The 23,675-nt window shown below is 31.9% G+C and overlaps 1 protein-coding gene and 1 long non-coding RNA gene across 3 annotated transcripts in view; both read left to right on the top strand.

Annotated features, from left to right (window-relative positions):
• The first annotated feature begins 2,621 nt into the window (after positions 1 to 2,621).
• On the top strand, positions 2,622 to 3,846 carry LOC133319362 (uncharacterized). The gene is made up of 2 exons (XR_009753000.1): positions 2,622 to 2,766; positions 3,706 to 3,846. It is a non-coding gene; the product is annotated as an uncharacterized LOC133319362 (long non-coding RNA).
• Positions 3,847 to 7,911: 4,065 nt separating this feature from the next.
• The window catches only part of LOC116767999 (fibrillin-2-like), a 32,550-nt gene continuing 16,786 nt past the window's right edge, over positions 7,912 to 23,675 (top strand). For both annotated transcript variants that reach the window (XM_032658605.2, XM_032658604.2), the window contains exons 1-12: positions 7,912 to 8,069; positions 17,989 to 18,143; positions 20,501 to 20,583; positions 21,106 to 21,222; positions 21,432 to 21,536; positions 21,610 to 21,717; positions 22,023 to 22,201; positions 22,309 to 22,470; positions 22,548 to 22,635; positions 22,715 to 22,870; positions 23,113 to 23,323; positions 23,504 to 23,641. In XM_032658605.2, coding sequence (XP_032514496.2) covers positions 8,052 to 8,069; positions 17,989 to 18,143; positions 20,501 to 20,583; positions 21,106 to 21,222; positions 21,432 to 21,536; positions 21,610 to 21,717; positions 22,023 to 22,201; positions 22,309 to 22,470; positions 22,548 to 22,635; positions 22,715 to 22,870; positions 23,113 to 23,323; positions 23,504 to 23,641 — 1,520 coding nt within the window. In that variant the 5' untranslated portion in view covers positions 7,912 to 8,051. The remainder of the gene's footprint in view (positions 8,070 to 17,988; positions 18,144 to 20,500; positions 20,584 to 21,105; positions 21,223 to 21,431; positions 21,537 to 21,609; positions 21,718 to 22,022; positions 22,202 to 22,308; positions 22,471 to 22,547; positions 22,636 to 22,714; positions 22,871 to 23,112; positions 23,324 to 23,503; positions 23,642 to 23,675) is intronic.

Genomic DNA, 23,675 nt, shown 5'->3' with positions numbered 1-23,675 from the left:
AATTGATATAAAAAATATCGGAAGTAGGAATGATTTTTACATGAGATGTAATGCTCGTGAGCAATTCCTGCAAAGTCACTTGATTTTTATGTTCCATAATATACAATTTATTTAAATATTCAACATATAAGGTAGGCGTTGTTTGCGGACTGTCTTCACGGAAGGTCAGCTTCATATATTAGATAATGTCTCGAGATTTTATAATTTAAGTTATAGTTAAAGATTTCTTAGTTATAGTAGGGCTATTTTATATTTGAAATAATATTTTAATTGTAATTAAACTAAGTCGGAGGTTAAGCGGGACGTCATGTGTGTAATGATGAGTTAAGTGTTTAGAACAGGCCGTCACTGTCAATGGACTATAACTTTTAGTAGTTCTTCAATATCAATGGACCAAACTTGTTGCAGTTTTATGAATGTATGTGTACTTTTCGTAGGATAACATTCAACGATGGGTGAATGTGCTTAAAACAGTACATTCTCCTTATAACGATCGTATTGTTATTTTTAAATTCTAATAAGTTGAAAATATAATTACAGTGTTAGTGATCTTATCATAATTTTTTACTTTAAAGTAGGGGGCAACCAGGCAGGCGGGACTCCATGTTTTCCTTGTAAATATTCCTCGCAAACGGATGGAACGTTATTCTTCCTCCTTTTTCATGTTCACTGAAGGGATTTAAACAGTTTGCCTGCGTCTGTGTTCTTGTTTGTTTGTTCCTATTTGTTTTGTTCTCCCGCTTATAAATCAAAGGTCTTCACCTAAAGTGTGAATTGACTTTTAGTGAGAAACTGCGCTTTCCACCCACAGCTACGATTTCGAGTACCATCAGGTAGCATAAACAAATAAGTATTATAAGTCCTTATTAAAAGGGTGACTTAAAAGAAAGCGATAAGCCCAAGGATACTGAGACTCAGCAAAGTGAAAGCGCATTGCGAACCTTTAAAGTCTGACTTAATGTTTTGAATATAATCCATTTGACAAGGAACCCTAGCCAGAGAGACCTTGACAATGAACGTTGATGGTGATCACCATGCAGTTCGTATTTATAGAGATAATGCATTCGGTGGGCGTCTCATAAGCTGGATACTTCTGTCAATTACAGTGTTAAGACAGTGTGATGTGCAGGTGTTCTTCCGCGGGGGCGCGTCACGTGCTGCTCTCACGTGCTGGTTTACTGCATCTGCAACAAATGCTTTGGCTATAAATTATTAGACGAAGATGTGTTTGATGATTGATCAGTAATTAACCTCCTCGTTGTGCTCTTGAATGAAGCTAATTTCTTTTCATGATTTCCAAGCTATTATTTCTAGTACACAAATTCACAATTTTTTTTTAAATTAAGTTTCATTGTTCTTTATTTCTTTTATAGACATTTTTCTTTTTTTCAAAAAAATATGCAGATTTATTTATTAACCAATTATATTATTTCAATATATTAGTCCAGGATAGAATTTGAAAATGTAAGCTGTTTTTTGAACTTTTAGAATGCTTTCATTTACGGTTACAAAATGTTACATTACTTTTATCAAAATACTTAGAATTCATTAGTAGATCTGACAAATCCTTTTAGTGCTGTGCGACGAGTGTATAAAACAATTAAAACCAGTTGAAAAACTTTCAGGTTTTCTTCTAATCCTACAAAATAAAGTAACGTTCCAAACAGTGATAGTTGTGAGTTGTCGCGGAGTTATCATTGCTGTAGTACGGCTTATTATATGAGTATATTAATAGTTACTGATGTATATTTAAATTACTTTCTGTTGAATAATATGATAACAAGCCTGAGTGTAAAATGATTTTTGCAATAATCACAAAAGATTTCCCATTATCTTGCTTTTATAATACATATAGCTATTTATATTATTAAAAGAGTTTTGTCATTTGAGTTTTCTTACAATTACTATACCTCATAATGAAGGATCAATCTCTTGATGCTTGAAGTCTGAATGTATGAAATTGAATAGATTTATGAATAATCTAATATCCTTTATTTAGGTTTAGGACTGGTTGTATGTGTGTGTATGTAATATGTATGTAAGTATGATTTTTTTAGAAAAGAACATATGTATCTTTGGTGTCTCACTGTAGACTGAGCGGACGTTATGATACATTTGAAGTTTCATTAAAACTACAAACGTTTAGCTAATTTCAGGAAAAAAAATTAAGCTTTTAACTTAAACTGATCATTTAATCAATTCAAGATTTCTGAAAATATGTACATCAATAATCTATTGTATGATATTGTTTAAATATTTTTTACTTCTAAAGACAACATAATTAGGTCGCATACCGGTGTTGTAAATCATTGTAATATATTATCTTTGCAGACATACTGACAGAAGAGCCTCTGATAACGTTAGGAATTTCAGACGCATTTTAAATCTAGGCATCATCTGTATCTAGTATCTTCTAAATCTATATATATAGAGCACAGTCTCATGAAGAGTTATTGGATATTTGGACATATCAATGGACCAAATTTTGAAAGTATAACGGTTTGTATGTATTCAGTAAAAATATTTTCATATCTTTCATGTACTGTTATACATCTCTCAACAATAATAAATATATATTTTAAACATTATAATACATTAAGGTTAAATAAAACATATGTAAAATTATTACAACTATGATGTCATTGTAAATATTCTAGTTGCGATTATAATGTAAATATTACCTCATCGTTATTTGCTGTTCTCAGTGGCTACCTGCTCGTGAATATTTTAAGATTCCATACATAAAACAGTTTAATATTAAACGAGGTAAGTAATTTTTTTACCTGAATTTAGGTTACTAAACCAGATTTATGTCGCCGGAACAAACATCTCGGTTACTTCATAAATTAATCACATCTCGATAGAGTTTACTTGATCTGAAAAATACATCAAACATTTGAGATAACTAACTAACATTTGAATATATAATACTATTTATTTTACTTATTTAAATTTTTAATGTAATACCAAGTCTTAATAATTCTTAAATTTACAACATAACATTTATTTCAATAAAGTTTTCGGATTAAAACAAAGGTCTGTTCATTTAAGCCAATTGTAATATCAATTTTAATGGATAGATCTTATTTCTGAAAGAGTTAAAGATACGGTAATAGATAAAGCAATAAAGTTTACTGTGGAAATACAGTACAATGAAATTGCTGAGATAAAACTATTTAATTGTATTAATTAACTGTTCGGAGTGTGATGAGATGGATGACTCTATAGCCGTAGGTTATACTTAGATACATCGAGTGATCATTTTGCTGATCATGATATATTTTATTGTAAGTATAAAAGTAATTTAAAATATCAATTGTACTCATATAGATAACATTTGCTTCCTTTTTGTGTTCAGATCATTATCTTGAACTTCATCTAATATAGTCTCTCTTTTTTTTACAAAGAGGTTTTTCGTGTGATAAAAATTGTGCAAATTCTAAAAATATACTTTTTTGTTATTGTTCTTTTTCATCTTTTTTTTTATTTACATTACAGACTTAAAAATTTGTAATCTTTCTGTAATAGGAGAGATTATATACGAATATATTTTTTTTATACACAATTCTACATTCCTGCTATAATTTTGTGTAATAAAAAGATTTTTTAAAATAGTTTCGTTGGGAATAAAAATATATTTAATATATTTATTCAAATTGGTAATTTTTTCAACCTGAATGAGGTTTCAATTGGGTCGCGTTGCAGGTAAGGAGGCTGCAAACACAGATTAGATATCACTCACAAACACGCCCGAGATAATGTTGGCAGAGTTGGCAGAGGCAGTTAATTAGACTATTACGAAACTATACTTTTGTGCCGGCTTTTGATTAAATACTGGAAAATTTTGCCTATGTTTTTACATTTTTTTAATTTCTTCTCTAATATTGAGGTTTTATAATTTATGTGTTACATTTTATTTATAAATTAACCGTTTAGAAACTAATTATTTTATTGTGATCAATATATAATCTAGCATCAACTTGCTATCATACGATATATATTCCTTTGATTGTGTGAGGAATAAAGGTATTTTTGTAGGACCTATTCCAATTTCAGCGTTCACGTTAGGTTCGTGTGTCAGTCGCGCTGCTCAGAGACTGCGTGAACTGTTCAAAACAAATTCAACAGCAGTAGCTTAGTTTTTATAATAACGATGTGTGTTGTTTGTCCACGGACCGGGCCGTGAGCGCTCTATTTGACATTCCTCGCAAATCTCCACACAGCAACAGTGAAACTGTTATCAACATTCCTTTACTACTCTTATGACGAAGTAATTATTACAGATTCCATACAGTTACATAAAAATATGACAACGTACTTAGACTTAGACGATTATTCAATTAAATATAATGAAAAATAAGTCGATGATAAAATAAGAGTTTTTAATTAGATAGCACATTATTAGCAAAATAGTATTGTTAGATAATAGTAATAAAATAATCTTTGCTATTGTATCCATTAAATATTAACAAAAAAATATTAACCGGACATATAATATTCTAATTATATACTTTATTTTTTGGTAGTAATTAAATACACATACACAATCTATCAAACATGAAATACTCCTTACAATATAAGCACAACTTCTTAAGTTATAAAACAAATGTTAATGATATTATCTCCATGTTAAGATGTTGTAAGTGTAAGCAGCGTCTGTGTGAGATAAAAAAAAATATTTGAATGTTATTAAAAACATCTAACAACGGAGATAAAAACAATTAACGCGTCTTACTCACTAATAAAATAAATAATTTGTTAGAATAAAGTTTAATGACCGATGTCATGCGATCATGACGTTACCAAAATTATAAATATTATAACCTTAATAAAAGGTAATTCAAACTATACTCTAACAGGCTAACAGCTACATCTGATATAAAAGGACTGGTTGAACAATACACAGCTCTTAGATCACCGCGATTTATAAGACCTAGGTCAGGAGCGTGGCTGTGGTCAAATTACTTGGATACACAACAGAACACTGCATTCATTCTTGCTCCTGATAATTGGGAAGCCTCCGATCTTATGAAAACAACCAAATTAGAATGACATTCAAAAACATCATGTTTTCTAGACAATAACTTTGCTAAATATATTTATACACTTTTTTCCTATTCTGGCGTTGAGTGTGATGTTAAAGAGAACGTGAGCACGAGACAGAGAGAGATCAACAGATGTTGGTGTACCAATATGTTCATTTTTCCTTAATTTATTCGTCTAAAAACAGCGTTAAGCTTGGATATAACTACACATAGTTCCTGAACCCAAAAAAATATAACTTATTGATATCGGAGAATTTAGATTTATTCCGATGTTATTTTTCAAACTTAAAATATAACCTAATTAGGTTTTAATTAACTTTACTGCTTTAGTGACTAAATCCACGCTTATCTGTACCTGTAAAGAATACCTACGACCGGACCTGTATTTATGTAGAATTACGTAGTGCTGTGTAGTTCTTTAGGATAAGCTTAGGTCTAGATGACAGATAAAACATCTGTGTACTATAGGACTGTTAAAATACAGATTATTAATAGACAAGCTGATATTACATCTGGCTTTTTAAGGTTTGATCACTTCCATAGACTGAAAAGTTCTGAGAACCTCCTTGTTTGTAAGACTTGGCATAAAGGAACAAAAATGATATTTTGATTTATTTTCATCAGGGTTACATTGGTCTATGAGTTATTTTATGAAGCCACATCGTATATATGTGCTATTTTCTCTTTAAATATATCTCTCTATCATAAGTTTACACTTAAAATTCAAATGCACTGTAACTTCATTATAGAAAACCTTCACTTGCCATTTGCCGGTTCCCCAAAAATAATCCTCAAAACCAAAGAAACCTCAATTCACTAAGAAGAATGCGTTACTTTATTTTTATTATTACGAAGGATATTGTAGCACATTATGTTATACCTATTCTTTCTAAGTTATAGCAAGGAAATGTATTAATTTTACTAAAAACTTATTAAACAAACTGCAGAGACTATACATTTTCTAAAGTTTTATAATTGTATTGCACAAGCTACTTAATTGAATTTCGACAAGGCGCAAATCGTTTTTATACCCGGGAGTTAAGCGTCCTTTCACCTCTGTGCTGTCTCATATGACGATACGAAACATTAATACCATAAATACCACAAAAATATCCTGGAAATAATTGAGATTTTTAGTTTTAATTTAAATCATGAAAAGTATTTTTATGAGCAAATATGAAACAAGGTAATTGTTCTTTTAATATAAATTACTTTAATAAGAATCTTTATCCACATAATAAATTTGAATATCATTATGTAATAATCACATTATCTTTTTTTTAACATTTCCTGAAACAACGGTTGGTTGTAAAAGATCACATTTAATAGTTCAGATCGTCTCTTGTAGATCGTAAGATGTTATACGTTATAAACCTTTTATTGTTTTTAATATATAACAGTTAAAAATATTATTAATTAACGAGTCTACAACAAGACACTGAAAAAACGCAAGCTAAAATGATATTCGCAGTTAATATTAAAAATGAAAACTTAATTTTTGAACTCCATAAGATATTTTTCAAGTCTGGCGATAATCCATCTAATTTTCTCTTATTCATTTGTAGTTTTTATTATCAGAAACACATTTCGTTTCAAAAATAAATTCCAATCAATCGTGACTCACAGTGTTCGATCGCCCGCGTCACGAGCATACAGCGAAGGTCATGTTTTCAGAATTAACACAAAATCTACATTCAATCCGATTGGAAATTTGAACATTGGCTACATGAAAGTTAGCTTTAAGAACTGTTACTGTTTGATTCTTTAATTTTTATAGATTAATTTTTAAGAATTTCCCATTCATGTCCCGTGATATTTATTTAATAAATTTGTGTTATCTTTAACAATATTAGATTTTTTGACGCCTCGTCGGCGCAAACAACGGAACCAGAAATATAAGCGAGTAGATTTGAAATCTATATATTTCTTTAGTTAAAACATCTATATAAATTTGAGCTGCCAAGAAGATCCTGGCACGACTGGAATGCGGCGTTGGTGTCTGTTATAAGACGAGTCGCAGTACCACAGTTACACTTAAACAAATTAATCGGGTACTAATTAGTACTTTAAGTATTATGTTGCTTCTATTGTTATAAATAGAGAGTTGTGTAAAATATTTGTGTTATATTGTAGTCATAAAAATATTATTTATATCAAATTAATAAAGTAATTAATAAATTTGACACAGAATTTATGTTTTATTCATAAACTCACCAGCAATTTAAACGACCTTCCCTAAGAATTATAGTAATAAAAATATGTACGTGTAAGTATAAGCTCTTCAAGAATAATGTTACAAATAAAGGAAAATAATCTCAATAGGATTATATACAAGGAATAATCTTCTAAATATACAAAGAACGAGTCCGCGACGGAGGGCTTAATAAGCAAAAAATTTTATAGCGAAGATCTAGTTAAGTGAGGCGATCTTTTTACCCTCGCGTAACTTGATTTTCATATTAAAAAAGTCTTTTAGAGCAAATTGTATCGTAAGCTCTGGTGTTAAAGATATTTGTGTAACGACAACTCGGAACTGAATAAAATGATATTATTAAAAATAATAGTTTCCTATAACAATTTCAACAGATTACTTTAATCTACTGAAGTTTCATGAAAACCGATAAAAAAATTCCAATTAAATTCAACCGTTCTCAGCTTCGCGTTCCGTTACCGCGACACGCATCAGCGGTTAAAAAGCGATGCGTTGCATTAGTTTTGGTTCAGATCAAGGAGATACATTAAACAAGCACCTACTTGATCGGAGCAATAAACAAACATTAGATAAAGAGCACTAATAACGTAACGGAAGCATACATCTAGTGGGCATACGTGCGCGCGCGCACTGTTTGTTCATTGATAAAGCTCGCAATTTTAGTCAGTCGGTAGTGAGCCGTCGTCGGGGACGGACCTGTTGATGGTCCATAGCGGCGTCTGACGAAGAAGTGGCATGCTCATTGTGATAAAATAAGGGATAATAAATATTACCAGACGGACCCGCTCCGACGCATGTTTATATTTGAAAAGGTATGTTCAGTTGTTATTTAATATTATAAATATTTTATGTCACAGCGACTGGTCATTAAGGATGTATTTGTTTTCGTTACGTAGCTTCTGCTTTATGTCATAGATTTTTCATGAAACGGAAATACATAAAAAAAATATTTGAACTACTATTTTATTTTCAAACATTTTTATATATATATTTTAAAAACTATTTGATTTTTAAAAATTTAATCTAATATTAATTTATAAATATTTCTTTACTATAGAAAAAGTACTAGATAATTTTATTACTATGAAGTATTTTATTATAAAGATAAATGAATGTAGAGTCGGGACAACACCTGGCTCGTGATTGATTACTATAACTTATATTCATCATTTACATCACCGACTGTTTTTACATTATAATTAAATACCATCTCTATCGTAGAGCCGCACGCAATAATAAATTTTGTAAACTCCAGTTACGACTAAGCTCTACCGGTACTTTATAAAGATCATCTCTACAGTGTAGCAATATATAATTTTCCAAAGCTCTATTTCACTATCAAACATTTAGCGTGAACATCCTCCGCGAATAGGGCCAGGGTTAGTGTCTTATCAGTAGGAACAGAAGGCTAGTGATTTGCGCAATCATAACATATCACGTCCGTTACTAAAGTCAAATTTGTGGGAATATAATTATAACAAAAGCTGTCAGTCGCCGGCTTGCTGAACATTTTGTTTGGCAAACTATATGATATCATATTTATATTGAGACTACTGACTGCTACAGAATAATAATCAATCACAAGTTAAACTATTTCCTATTAGACAATCATCTTTAGTAAACCACATTCCTTTTGGTAAAATTTTGATTTTTTTTTTTTTGTAAAGCCTGGATGAACTTTTTTATTTACATAAAAAGTGTGTCCATTAATAATGACAGTTTTGTAAAAGCAAGACTCGTAGATGAATAAAATAAAAATTAAATAAATACTGCAATAAATAGATTCATAAAAGCTAAGTAATTTAAGAGATTGCATCAGAATTCCCAAAATAATATATTCTATTCAAAATAATAATCATAAATTGACAAAAAATATGATAAGTGTAAGTTGGGTAGGTGTAGTTTATATTGTCGTTTTATTGTGTGCACAATTATGGAACATGGAAACTTATTTGGTCTCGGATAAATATATTATGAAAAATAGGATACTTCTCTGTTAACATTTTTATATGATTTTATGATCAAGTTAAACGAAAACGTTTGTTACGAAGCTCAACAGAAAATTAAGGACATTGTTCCGCGTTGAAAAGACGAAAAATTAAATTTTTGCGTATTCCTTATAAGAGAATTTCTTTCTCAAGAACTTCGTTATATTTTGTCGCCCAAGTTGAATTACTCTTTTCTCAGCGTAGAGAACTGTGACTAAATAATTTTAACATACAGTATGATGTGATTATTATAATAATTATTTTTTCATTTCCTGTATTAGTTAACTTTTATCACTGTCATGATATGTTGTCTGATGAATCATTATTTGTTTATATATCGGAGCTTAGTACATGCCTCATGTAGGACTCCGCTACACGATGCCCTACAAACTGCCCATATATGTAAAGATAAAAGTATTTTATAATTAAGAAAATAGAAGTCAAATGTTTGACAACAGGTTCCTAATGTTTTGATCTGTGTTGGACATCAGATTGTTATAAGTAACTATGTGTTATATTTTAAGAAGTTTTAATGACCTTCTAGAGTTTTTCTTGGTCGTTGATATTACATTCTGTTATAAATGCAAAAGCTAATGAGATTCCATTTTGTTGAGCATTTTGTACTTTTGTCCATTAATGAAATTACTTAAACTGCCTTTAAAATATATAAATTAGCACATATATATCATGTTTTATAATTTGGGAAGGTTTCCTTTAATTTGGGATACTGTAACTGATAAGAATAATATAAAAGCAAAATAACAGAACGCTTAATATTTATTTTAACAGTTTATAAAGAAAAGCTTAATTTGAGAACCTTTTAACATAATTTTACCGAACGGATTCTGCTCAGTAGAGGTAAGACTACAACACACACAATAAGGGTATGGTAGAATTGTTCTTAAAGCTTTTCTGTTACATCGTCTTTTGGTTCAAGACTGTACATATTATTCTTCCTCTCTGTTTTCAGGGCTTCCTCCTGATATAATATAACTCTACGTATATTTCCTTTGAAATAAGCTCAGGCTATATTTAATATTAATGGCGCTGTTGTCATTGGACCGTTGCTCCTTTCATAAGTTAATTTGTCATTGTATTTGCGATTTTACTGGCCAATAATTCCCACATACAATCTCAACAAAGATAGCGTTTATTACATTGTGTTAAGGTCGTATTCCTTTTGAGCGTTTTGCAATATTCGTAGGAATAACTGACGATAAATTATAACCAGCTGTTAAGAGTGACGTTCAGTTCTATTGTTAATAGACATAAAAATATTTAGGATTAGATTTAATTTGGATTACGCGTTACAAAGAAGCAGTGAATTATTCATGTGCTGCCAAAGATAATGACAAACGGTTCCTTGTCCAAATTGGCTTTATTGTCTTTGAAGGCTTAATAAGGTTAGCCTTATATTTGGCTAGTTCGTTAATTGCATGATATATAGTAATAGCCTTGCTAGCAAATTTTAACAGCTTTCTATATAATTTTAGTTGTTTCAGATAATTTAATTGTATTACGTGATACTTTATAAGTTGACAATTTAAATCCTTGTGAAAGTGAAATGTGTGCCGCGTGATAAATAAAGATATTATTGTTTGTCTTTATTTAGATATCTGTTTGGAATTTTAACAATTTAATTTATAATCAGAAAATTGTATTGAAATTTTGACTAAAACTAGGAGTTAAACGATATTTTATGTACTTAAACAATTTTTTTTTGTAATTAAAATTTAAAATACTGAGATTATTCATTATAAATACACATTTACGTTAAGATTTTTATTAGTAATTTAATCCGATCTATGTTTTTATTAATAACAAACATTATCTATATTAACGTAGCACTACCGGGTGCGGTTAGTTAGTTCGTCGGCACACTGTTCCTTTGATCTGAGCGCAGCATCCGTGTCATCTTTATCAACGAAGCTCTGTGCTTCAGATAGTGTTATGATACAAGAGACTTAGGATGAATACCTCTGGCTAATTTGTTATATACTTTAACATAATATAATGGAAAGGTCTGGGATTACTTGTTACACATTGAAGTATTGATTTGGCATTTAGAAAACTATTACAAATAAGAATACTTTTTCTAGCATGTTTTACAAGTAAGTCCTTTGTATTTCTATAAACACGTATCGTATTTGCAAAACAAGAAAGACGCTTTTATAAAAGCTATCATAAATATTACATATGTCGTTTTCATATGAAGGTCTTTTGTAAAATAGTTTTAGGATACAAGGTCGTATGAACTATAAAGGTCGTCCTGCAAGTTGTCACCACGAAGTCATCAATCACAGTACATTATCATTATGCTGACGATTGTTTTACATCAATCTATTGAATTACGATTGATTGTGAACATCGTAAGATATAAATTAATTTAGCTCCATCATTACGTGTAAATTATTTCGTTTTATTTATAATTTATTAAGGGTTTCGTTTACTTTTACATGAAGTTAAGTTAAGTTAAGATAAGTTCTTTGTCATTTGATGTATCGAGAAACAAATATAATACTATAGAAGGCAGCCTTCAGCTGATTGTTCAAATTAATTATATTGTTAAAAAGTATTATTTTTATATTGTTTCAATGTATCAATAATCAAGATATTTTTTTATTTATAAAACATCTGGATTTAAGACAATCTTCTGTACCTTTCTGAAAAAAGCTTTGATGTCCTAATCAAACTCGTTTTTACAGAAAAATGAGAAGAAACCATGGACTTCTCTAAGTTTGAGTAAAGTGACGAAATAATTTATAAAACAAATACTGCATTTTCCCAAAAGACATTTTTAAATTGTCTTATTATTGTTAAATTTACAAAAATCGTACACACATACTGTTATATAGTGTGAAAGATGATAGTCGCGACTTTGTTCACTTGCTATTTATTTTTATTATATACTTAACAAACATTTTACATCAGTTAAACTTTTTTATTTTCGGAAAAAACGTAAATGGACACGCAAAAAAAAACATTGCCTTCTACAGCTCCCACACACTAATTTGTTTAATGATAGGACACAATACCTACTACTATATACCTACTGTTCTGTTATACGTAAATATTAAATTATATTTTTTTATTAGCTTCATATAATATATACTTGTGTCATTTATTTACTTGTATTATTATTTGATATATAATAAAACTTGTTTACTACACTCTAGAATTGTTATGTAAATCCAAAACCTAATATATAAGAAATCAGTTTACTTTACAGTCGCCTAATAAAGTATACAAATACTATAATAATTTTAATTTATTTTATAAAGGTTCTAGTTTACGAAGCCAGAGTCAGAGCGACTCCGAAATAAGTCAAAGTCTTCGCAATTTATCTAATGTGAATTGTTACAACAAACATGATAATATTGTGAATTATGTATGAGTAAAGTAACTTCTGTATTTAATCTCCAGTTTACACGTTATTACCAACGAATTGACACTCTCAGTCTCACACAACACTTGCGATCTGTCTGATACTTTCGGAATACTTACCAGACTTAAAATATTTACCGAATATTGTAAAATAATTTTACATTATTCGAATATTATAGCTTGATGATATAATGAATCCTTCACCGTTGGTTATAAAGATCTAACAATGAGCTTTAAGTAAATGATGTTGTCTTAATTTTTCGAGTAAAAGATCGTGTCGGACGCGTTCTCCGTTCACTAAAAGCCCCCGGTCCAAACCGAAACCATACAATAAATCAAATCCCCGCATGTTCCGTTCCATTTGAAACGAAACTAATTTGAGACACGTTACGTGAAGCAGCTTCTAATGTTCCATAACAATATTGTGGAGGTTCCCGGACGGTTCACAGACGAGTGAGTTGTACATTCATAAGTTGTCATAAAGAAATATATACCGCAAATAAAGATATAAGCATCACATTTAAATAAATATATAAAATAGAAGGATTTTGTAAAGTGCGTTATCTGATCGGATGCGGCAAAGAGTTCCAAAGTATCAAGTGTTATAAATTGGTTTTGTGTATTCAGCTGGTTTGTAACCGTGGCATCATTAAACGGGTTCGCCTAGTTCCTGCGATAATGGATCTAGTCCAAATTCAATTATGCCTAGGGTTACTGATAAAAGCACTTTAGATAACCCCTCACCAATATTATAAATCTCATTAATATATGATGTAATAAATTTAATTTAAATAACACAAGTTATAGGTTCGTTACATTAAATTTAAAAAAGTGTGGATTTAATACAAAAAAAAAAATTGTTTGAATCTCAAATATATATATGATGAAAGTCGGGATAAAATACTTCTATTATAATAAATACACCTACTATATATTACTTTTTATATAATATTATGATTTTTATTTAAATTGTGTAACGTCAAAGATTTTAATGTATTTACATTGTTAGTCATCTCAATCATTATATTTTAATAACACACATGTCCTAACACACACGCTTCATACATACTGTCTTCATGTTTTCTGTAATATACACGATATTTAAGAAAATATTTATAAAGAAAACTTATGAAAGAGAACTAATTGTAAAGTAAATTGTCTTATTTTAAATGAATCTGAAAAATTTGGCGGCCTAGTAATACTAATGGTAGCCTATTTATTATTAGTGAATGCGTTCCTCAGCAGTGCTATAGAGCTTGTTTTTCCAACGATCCTTCATCACTGTAATGTGTTTCGTTATGTCATCAACTCTACTCTCCGGTCAACAATAACCATAAGTGTACGAAATCTTCTGTTGTGTTAATCTAGTGTCCTAGATAAGGGCTGTGCTCTTATTATTAATAATAGAATCGGGGTCGTCGTACGTTGCTCTTGTTTACTTTTTATATTTAAGACAATCCATCATCTAGATTGATGAATAATTAAACGTCCGGTTTATCTCAAACTTAACGAGGTCAAGAATTATAACAAAACAACATTTATTTATATAGTTCATAGTAATATTTAAAGCCTCTTCTCGGTCACACCGTGACGATATCTCATAATCTACTCCATCTCTGAGCCCCAAAACGTTCAAAAGGTTGTGTATTTTCATTAAACTTTCTCACTTCATTCGTATCTTTTCATTTAAACACATTCAACGACCACCCTACTTAATGCGAGTAATTTTTTAAACCTTCCCAATCTACTGGATCCCGCTTTATTAAAAAGTGGCGATCAAACATTTTAATTGGCCGCATCTAGTGTTGTGCAAGCGTCGATAAGAGTTTTGTCGATGCGAGCTTATTAAGTTACATACAGTTAACGTAATGCATCGGACCGGTTGTTTCTCTGACAGTAAGCGTTATTATCAATCGATCAATCACCGGCCGTCACTGTCAGTTGTCATTGTATGGCGCCTAGCTGTCTACTTAGCGTGGGTTATCGACCCTCGAAACTTTTTGTGGCAATATTTTTACTAGGAATTCTTTTCTTACATTTGTCAAACCAATATTATATGATATAATAACTAAATTAACAATATAAAGAACTGCAAGCTTTAAGTAAGTGTAACATTATGAAAGGTATAGATGTCGAATATAAATAAAAAAAGCAACTTCAAAAATGAATTTTATAAAGCATTTCGATCCTTATGTTCTTTGAATTAAGATCTAAAATTAATTTTCATCAATTCGATCAACGCAAGGACTCTTTGAAACCAGTCACAAACACTAAATTCTTTTGGAGTCGTAACCAATAAATCTAATTAATAGTATATATTAATATGAATAATGTCGGCGAAGGGACTTCATTAATACTGGGACAGCAACTTAAATTAATGGACCGCAACACAGGATCGTTAGAAAGGGATGTTCCTAATTAAAACAGAAAGAAGTAAAACAACGAACACGAAAACATTATAACTAAATGTTTAATACTTAATGTTTTCTACTGAGCTCTGGAGAATACTTAACGCTGTGTATTTTGTATTAATTTATAATTATTTATGACAAATTTGACTAATATGATTTAAGTTTGGGTCCATTTATAAAGAATAATAAGATTTTGTAATGCCATCCTTGTCGTCTGAGGCTTTTCCTAAGTGAAATGTTTTTATTTAATGTTAAACTTTACGTATATAATTTATTTTTTCCCAGAAATAGAAATATTTTTTTTTTCATTCAATAATTTTAATGTCACACATATTATTTTAAATGTTAACATACAGACATAAAGGTATATCTATGTGGTTGGAATAATGAAATGCAGGCTCATGGTTTTGTTTGTTAGAGCGCGGGCGCAGCGTGCATTAATAGCAGAACAATTGAGAACGATCGATTAAACGCAGCACAGTGGACGAGAGCAGCGTCTAGCGATTTCCTTACTCACAACTTTAAACCTACTACCATTAAAACTTTAGTAAAATTCCTTGGATGTAACAAGTTCAACTCGAACCTCTTCTCATTATAATACAATACATACCTATATTTTACTTAGTGAGGAATGTATTGTATAAATTTGATGTAGTAATTAGTTTGTGGGAGGTCGTGCAGTGTGTCCCGGGGCGATATTCATCTAACGCGCCGCTGTATCCTGCCTGTACTGGTATCATGAGAGCACGCGTGTATTGTTGACGCATTTCATTCTAACTGCTCTGTTCTCTGATGCCCTGGTATGTTTGAATAACTGTGTAATAACAGGGACTTGCGAATGCGTTTTATTTTACTTTCTGTTTGTTGTAACATACTATTGACGATATTGATAAGTTTGAATTTGATATATTATGCAAATTACATAGCACTGAACATGAAGTGCTCATAAGAATCTTATTTCTTAAATTTTATATAAAAGGACATAGTAATACTTTCTGGACACACACTTATTGTCTAAAATATTAAACTTATTCAATTTAATTGTAATATTCCCCTTCCCCGTTGTTCTGTCGTGAGGCTCGCGCTACGGTAGACCGGCGTCATACTGTTACATAGATATTATAAGTATGGTAATGTATATAGTTTGCAAAAGCAAAGTACGCGGGTAGAGTCGCAGTAAACTATCAATATATTACTTCAATTCCCCATGAAACAGTTTCTTGTTATGCTATAAGAGCAATTTAATTCCTCTATCCAGTTAAGAAGAAAATCACAGTGAAAGATGTTATGATTTAGTAGGAAGCATGTTTTATATATAATACATACGTATGTACCTATGTGGCTCATCGATTCAACTGCTGGAATATCAAGTAATGTGGGCCACGCTGCGTGTGATGTGTATTATAATTATTACTTTGAATTGAATTTGCGATGAATCGTTGGATGATATTTTTATTATTAAAACTATATGTACATTGTATTGAGTATGATAATATATGTATTTGTATACTAAAACGAAATATATATTCTGATGAATATAAAACTTCTCTTCTCTCCAATTTATATGAATTAAAAAAAGCGTAAAAGTTTACACAAAGACGTATAAAATAGACGTAGAAACGTTAAACGTTGAAATATAGGAATAAAATCTTGAAAAATGTAACAATGGCGAGTGCATTATGTTTACTCAGCCTCCCATCACATTGATTGAATGTTTAGAGAAAGTTCGTTTCTCAATCTATTCAGGATTATTTATTATTCCTATGACTCAGGAGGATCCTCGTGAACTTCTGCCTCGTCTTATTAAAACTTATTGAAAATAAAAATGTATTCACATCACTAAACAAATATCAAATATATTTATGTTAGAGGGCCAAGGTTACAGTCAAATATGCTTTTAATTCCTGGTTACAAGACGGAAGGTGGGTGGACAAACCGACTGACTCACTCACCCGACACTCGCATATCATACGTTCATATATAAAGCATAAACGTGTATACATAAGGGAGCAGTTTATTAAAATACGACACGAATGTGTTAAATAGCCATAAGTATTACACGATCTATTACAATTTGTCAGTAGCTTTTGTGATGATAAAAAATACACGAACGTATCATTGTGTTACGTAACATGCAAAATGTTTTTATATATTATAAGAATACGATAACCTTTATCGCCAGTTCGACCTCATTCATTGAAATAAGCGAGTTGAGATTACAGCGCGCAGCATCCTAAACATTTAGAGAATGTATCTTAAATGTAAAACAGTTCTCGTTATAGTCATTGCACTGGCTCCGTGTCCTGGGCGGTAGTTCGTCGCCCGACGGCCGCGTCTTATCATTTCGGCTAGGATTCCTTGACCTGTCCACTCTCGCTATCAGCGCTATTGTTTGATGCTTTCTAATTATAATTCTCATGGATTCAATTTTTTTTTACTATATTACATAGTTATCAGTTTATGTATCAGTAGTTAATAGTTTAAAAGGAGTAATTTTGTAGTTCAAGAGTATGTATATGTGGAAGGACCAATATGCGGACGATTATTTTTATTTCACCTTGAAAATACTTTTGTCACTTTGAAACCATGTTACTCTGATTTTTTAGAATTTACATTGAAGTTGCAAGAAGCAACTACAGTGTAAGACATCATCGTTTTTAGCCTTATTTTCACAAAAAGAAATATATTAAATCCCTTAAATATGAAGCTCTTTTGAAATAATTAGCCGGTTTAAAGCAAAGTGAATTTGTACTTCCGTAATTTATGTTAACCATTATAACGTAAAGTGAAATGTGACGAAAAATCATTACTATCAACGGGGACAGTTTAACTTGAATGCAACAGAGAGTAATGCTTACAGATATTTTTTTGAAGGAGTTCCGGTGTTTTATCGTGGTGGGTAAATGAAGATAATAAATGTTTATAAATAATAATTGGTTTGTTGATAGGGTGATGGTGTCACAATGAGAGTACTGGTGTTGATCGTGGTACTGTCGCTGGCCGCAGCGGAACCTCGCCTGCACAGCACGCCTCGCCCGAGACCCTGGCAGCGAGGAGCCCGCACGCTCTCTGACGTCAGAGGAGCGCCAGCACAGTTCGTAGGGTAAGTCACCCCTTCCGATTACGTGCTCTATTCTATATAAGTAAAATACTCTAATGATAATCATCACATAAATCATACTATTCAATCTAAATTGATATGTGCCGTTAAAGTCTCGTTTATTTATTATTATCGATTCATATTGAATATGGAAAGTAACAACCATCCAATATACTATCAGATAGTTATTTTAACGATTCGGTTCTATCCAGATTACTTTTAAATCAGTTGTATGTTGTATGTTAAAACTGTTTGTAATAGAGAAGCATCGCAAATCTGTAAAAGGAATCGTTTTATTCAGAGAAACGTGAGTCACGTTCAATGAGTGAAAGAATGCATTGCGGTAATCGCGGGCGCATCGGTCCTGGAGCTGCGCCTGCGCCGGCCACGTGGCCTGAATGTGAATATTAAGATCTATGCACAGACTTGGCATACTTAAGATATCCTTTAGTTAGGAATTCATGCACCGTTCATTGTAAATATAAATGTATAAAATTCATTTCTATGCAGCATTGTTATTAGTATAGAGATGTTTATAACGAGTAATGTCATAGGCAACTTAGTTTAGCTCATAAACGTTGTACATACAATTTGTAGTATGATCCCTAACATAGTGGGTTGGTCTGACACAAGTTTTAGTAATTGTCACACATTCATAGACTTCGTCGAAAACGTTCCCACAATTACCTGTAAAGTATATTAGTGACGGCCTTGGTTGACCTGTCCCAGTGAACTGCTGCTCCAACGCCGCTCCCAAATCCGAGGCGTGAAGCCGTGACAACATTGTGTGGGTGTCGTCTTTCAGGGGAACGCGACCGTGTAAATGAAGACCTTCCATTGTTTTTTTATAATTGTTCTGCGGTTATATACTGGTTCGAAAAATATATCCTAATAACAGGATTATGGTGTCACGATATTCTGTTTTTGTTTCTATTCTATTAGTTGTGTTTTATAAGGCAATATTACTTGTTAAATATGTACTGTCTGTAACAAAATGTAGTCTTTCAATTTTAATAATTGCATCCCTGTTAGAAATGGTGCAATGTGTGACCACGAACGAGTATCCGCTGTTTAGAGTAGCGTCACACATGACCTACATATTGAATGATTTTAAAAACCGCAGCGAATTGATAATGATGCTTTAATTTGGACAGCTGAAGACGATTCACAAGGTTATAATTATAATACAAGGTGTCGTGTCGCTTGTACAATATAAAATATTTTAAATACCTCGTCTTATACTTTATAGTTTATTTAATAATTTTGTTATAGATTCCCTTCGAGGTTTACTTTACATGAAATTGGTAAACCTCAAATAATATTCATCTAACAAGAATTTTGTTTTAAGGACATTGCCAATGGCTTTTATTTCGTAAGGCAAAATATAAAATAAAAAATATGACTGTTAGCAAATTTTCAAGCTCTTAAATGTTAAATTATTTTATAAGCTCTCATCATGTTTCTGCTAATTTTCACACTCGTCTCATAAAACATAATGACCAACGTATCTCGTGTGCTCAATAATGCCGAAACAAAGGTTTTAGTACTCGTACCGACAAATATATTATTTAAGATGTTGTTATTATGTAGCTTTGTAAATTACATATTATATAACATGCTTTTGTCCTTGGCTTTCCTGAATGAATGCTTTTTTTATTTATCTATATGTGTTGTCCTAAGAACAAATTTTCATTTGTATTAGGTGATTATTTGTAATCGACAGCGAACGGTTAATATATCGATGGCATATATTTCCAGATGCATTCAGAACGTATTAACTGTACCTTGAGGTCTGTCAATGTGGTCACGGAGGGCGGTCTCTGTGTCTTTTTTATCATGATAATGTTCACCCACCTTGTGGAATAGCATGATCTTTTTTTGTTTCCACACAAAGAAAGTTTCGTAATGATTTAAGTTCTTAAATTTGTCTATAATCAATAATTGTAAGGTAAATTTCGATAATTACCCTAAATTTTTTTGCAAGCAACAATGTTATTTGTTTATCTGTGACTGAGAGACATCCTTATAAAACCTTTGGTTTTATTGTTTTTCCACTGATGAATTTATGCTTCATTCAAAAGGGTTAATAAATTTATAATATCATATAAGTTGCGCAGAAAAGGGAACGACATAAGAGTGATATGAAGATAAAACGATATTTTCGGAGCAGTGAACTAAATAATGGAAATAAAAATTAAAAATTTACAATTTACAGACTTTTTGGTAAAAATTATACACATACTTTGTATGTTCTTTTGTATCTATAGATCATCTCTCTCTCTTTCTCTCTCTCTCTCTATATATATATATATTTAAATTATACCAGCATACATATTATGTATTATATTTTATTATTTCAGACCCCACGTATGTAAGAGTCGCAACAGCACGCATTGCTGTCCGGGTTGGACCTCGCGACCAAATTCATTGCTTTGTGTTGTTCGTAAGTAATGATATGTTTTTGCTAACAAAAGTACCTTTTTCAATTTATACCTGAAAAAAAAATTGTTTGAAGATAAGTTGTATGAGAATAGCACCACAATTATGATTGAAAATCTATTTATTTTTGCCTCACTTTGGCTTTGTTAATTAATTATTAAATTTACAATATATATGCACATAATATTAACTTAATTAAAATGCAAAAATTTAAATAGATAGCTAATAATAGATTTTTTTTGCGTTTTGATGTTTATTATACATGTTAAAAATATTAATGCTTGGGGTACAAAAAGTTAAAAAGCCTTAAATAGATATTGTGTAAAGTGTATTGTTATTGTGCTGTCAAGTTAAGCGATATAGAGAGTGGAATATTAATGGTATATATGATTATTCTGATCCGAATACAAATAAAGGCAGAGTAACCAGAAACGTGTGCTAATAATGTTCTTTAGTTCCACAAGTTGTCTAATTATAAACTTCTAACACGTATCTATAGCTATGTACAGCAAGCTTCTGCTTTCAGCTATATGTCGCCCGGACTGCGGGTCCCCAGGGTCGTGTGTGGCCCCCAATATGTGTCGCTGTGCGAGTGGAATAGAAGCGCCTTCTTGCGGCGGTGGCGGAATGTATCCTTATCCAGGTCCGACACATATTGTATCTTATAGAAGTTTTTCAACATATCAAAACAACATGATCTTTGAGATAGGAATTCACCTGTCTTAAACCCAATGTTCGGGATCAGTAATTACCCAAATATCCTTTTAATTACTAATTACTGCTTGAATTACATGGTTCTTAGATTGGTGACCGTATGTTATTAAGTCTAATATAACGTTACTATGATTGCAGCTCGTACACGAGGAGGATGTCGTCGTATATGTATGAACGGCGGTACTTGTACTAATGGCACATGTGCTTGCGCACCCGGATGGAGTGGCGAGTTTTGTACTGAACGTGCGTATCATGCATGAAGTATCTGTAATATTTGAAAATATTATAGCTGCTAATATCTTTATAATATTTTTAGCGATCTGCCGTGAACCTTGTCTTCATGGCGGTAGGTGTATAGCTCCTGACAGATGTGTTTGTTTCCATGGACTTTCTGGTACAAGATGCGAAATAGATAGAAGGACAGGTGAGTTAGAACTTTGAAGAAGCAGAAGAGAAGATTGAGTTAGGACAAATAACTTTGTGGTTCAATACAAAGAGTATCTTCTTAAAGTGATTTCTAATGATTCATAATATAAAAAGAACGAAACAAATAAAAGAAGGGTTTAGATTCGTTCTTGTTAAAAAAAATTAGTGCTGCTCAATGAAACAAATGGCTCCCGGAAAATGATACGTGAATCTATTCTATTATCTAAATATTTATCTTAATCAGTCTTGAATTAAACTCTCGCACTTTTCCCTTATTGCCACCTAAATTACAAATATTGTCAGGTCCTTGTTACACTGACACTCGCGGCGCGCTTTGTACTGGCGCGTTAGAGGGAGTAGTGTGTACAAAGCAACTGTGCTGTGCCACCGTTGGTGTGGCCTGGGGTCATCCTTGTGAACGCTGCGGGGATCTCGACTGCCCCACTGGACATCTGAGAAACTTAGCGACGAAAGAGTGTCAGGTAGACAAGCTTCAAATTAAAATCCTACAAGAGTTGTCCACGCTGATATTATTGAAATACGAATGTATATTTTATTAAGTTTTTGTAAAAAGAAATATAAATTTTAGGATATTGATGAATGCGCTGCGGTGCCAGGTCTTTGCGAAGGTGGTCGCTGTATTAATTCCATCGGGTCCTTTTCTTGCGAGTGTCCTCCTGGTCAGAGACGCCACAGAGTAACCAATAACTGCGAGGATATCGATGAATGTGAAGACCCTGATATTTGTCCGGTAAGAATAAATAAATAAGTTGCCCCAACTTAGTAGTTTATATGATTGATAAAAAATATTTAATTATTATGTTTCAGAATGGAAAATGTGTAAATACAGAAGGAGATTACTATTGTCTTTGCAATCCCCACTTCATTCCAAGTCCTGATAAAAAATTCTGTATCGGTAAGTATTTAATCGACCGATCCACAGGAGTGATATAAAATTAAGTAAGGACTTCACATTACGTGACTTAACTCCTCAGACGGGCGTGTTGGTAGTTGCTATACATACTTGGGCGAAACTGGCGAGTGTGCGGATCGACTGGCTGTGCCATTATCGAACAGAGATTGTTGCTGTGGATACAACATGGGTCGTGCCTGGGGAGACCTATGTGCGCCCTGCCCGCCTCGAGGATCTAGTGAGTAACAAACTTTTCACAATGTGTATTACCGCCTCAACCAATATTTTTAAAATAATATGACACGTCATCTGACATACAATATCGGCAATATAAACCTAAAACGTAAAATGTTTTATAGATAAAAGCTCTTTCATGTTTATCTATCTATAGTAGACCGAAAAGAATTGATTTCAAAGGTATTTTTTGGAGTATAAATATTTAATGTCACGAATCAAATAAAAGTAATCTTTTTATTACAGCTGAATGGACACATCTTTGTGGTGGTGGTATAATCCCACCAGATTGGCGTCGAAACGATACAAGTGGTGGCGGAATCAGTGGTGGTGGCAGTGGTATTGGGGGAGGAATCGGAGGAGGAGGAGGGGGAGCCCAACCGATCGCTAAGATCAACGAATGTATGCTTCGATCCGGTATATGTGGATTAGGAAACTGTATTGATAAAGATATTGGGTATGTATCATTGCTACTTACTCGATTATTTTTATTTAATTATAATCATAAGTTAGAAATTTTGTATTTCTGATGCCCTTTTTTATAATATAAAATCTAACTAAATGAACCTTAATTTCAAGATGAAAAATCTTATTGTTTTCCTTTGACACCACCTTACATTCAACATTTTGGTAACAGGTACCAGTGTGAGTGTTGGGACGGCGCAGAGGCAGCCGAGCAGGATGGAAACCCGACATGTATCGACATAGACGAGTGCGCGTTACAATACTGTAAGGGTGGTACTTGTGTTAACAAGCCCGGAGGATTTGAGTGCAGGTTGGACTTACAAACATTATTTTAATATCGATAG

This window comes from Danaus plexippus, chromosome 19 (genome assembly GCF_018135715.1).
Source record: "Danaus plexippus chromosome 19, MEX_DaPlex, whole genome shotgun sequence".
Classification (NCBI taxonomy): Eukaryota; Metazoa; Arthropoda; class Insecta; order Lepidoptera; family Nymphalidae; genus Danaus; species Danaus plexippus.
Note: the sequence above shows the minus strand (reverse complement) of the source record. Positions and strands in the feature narration are given on the sequence as shown.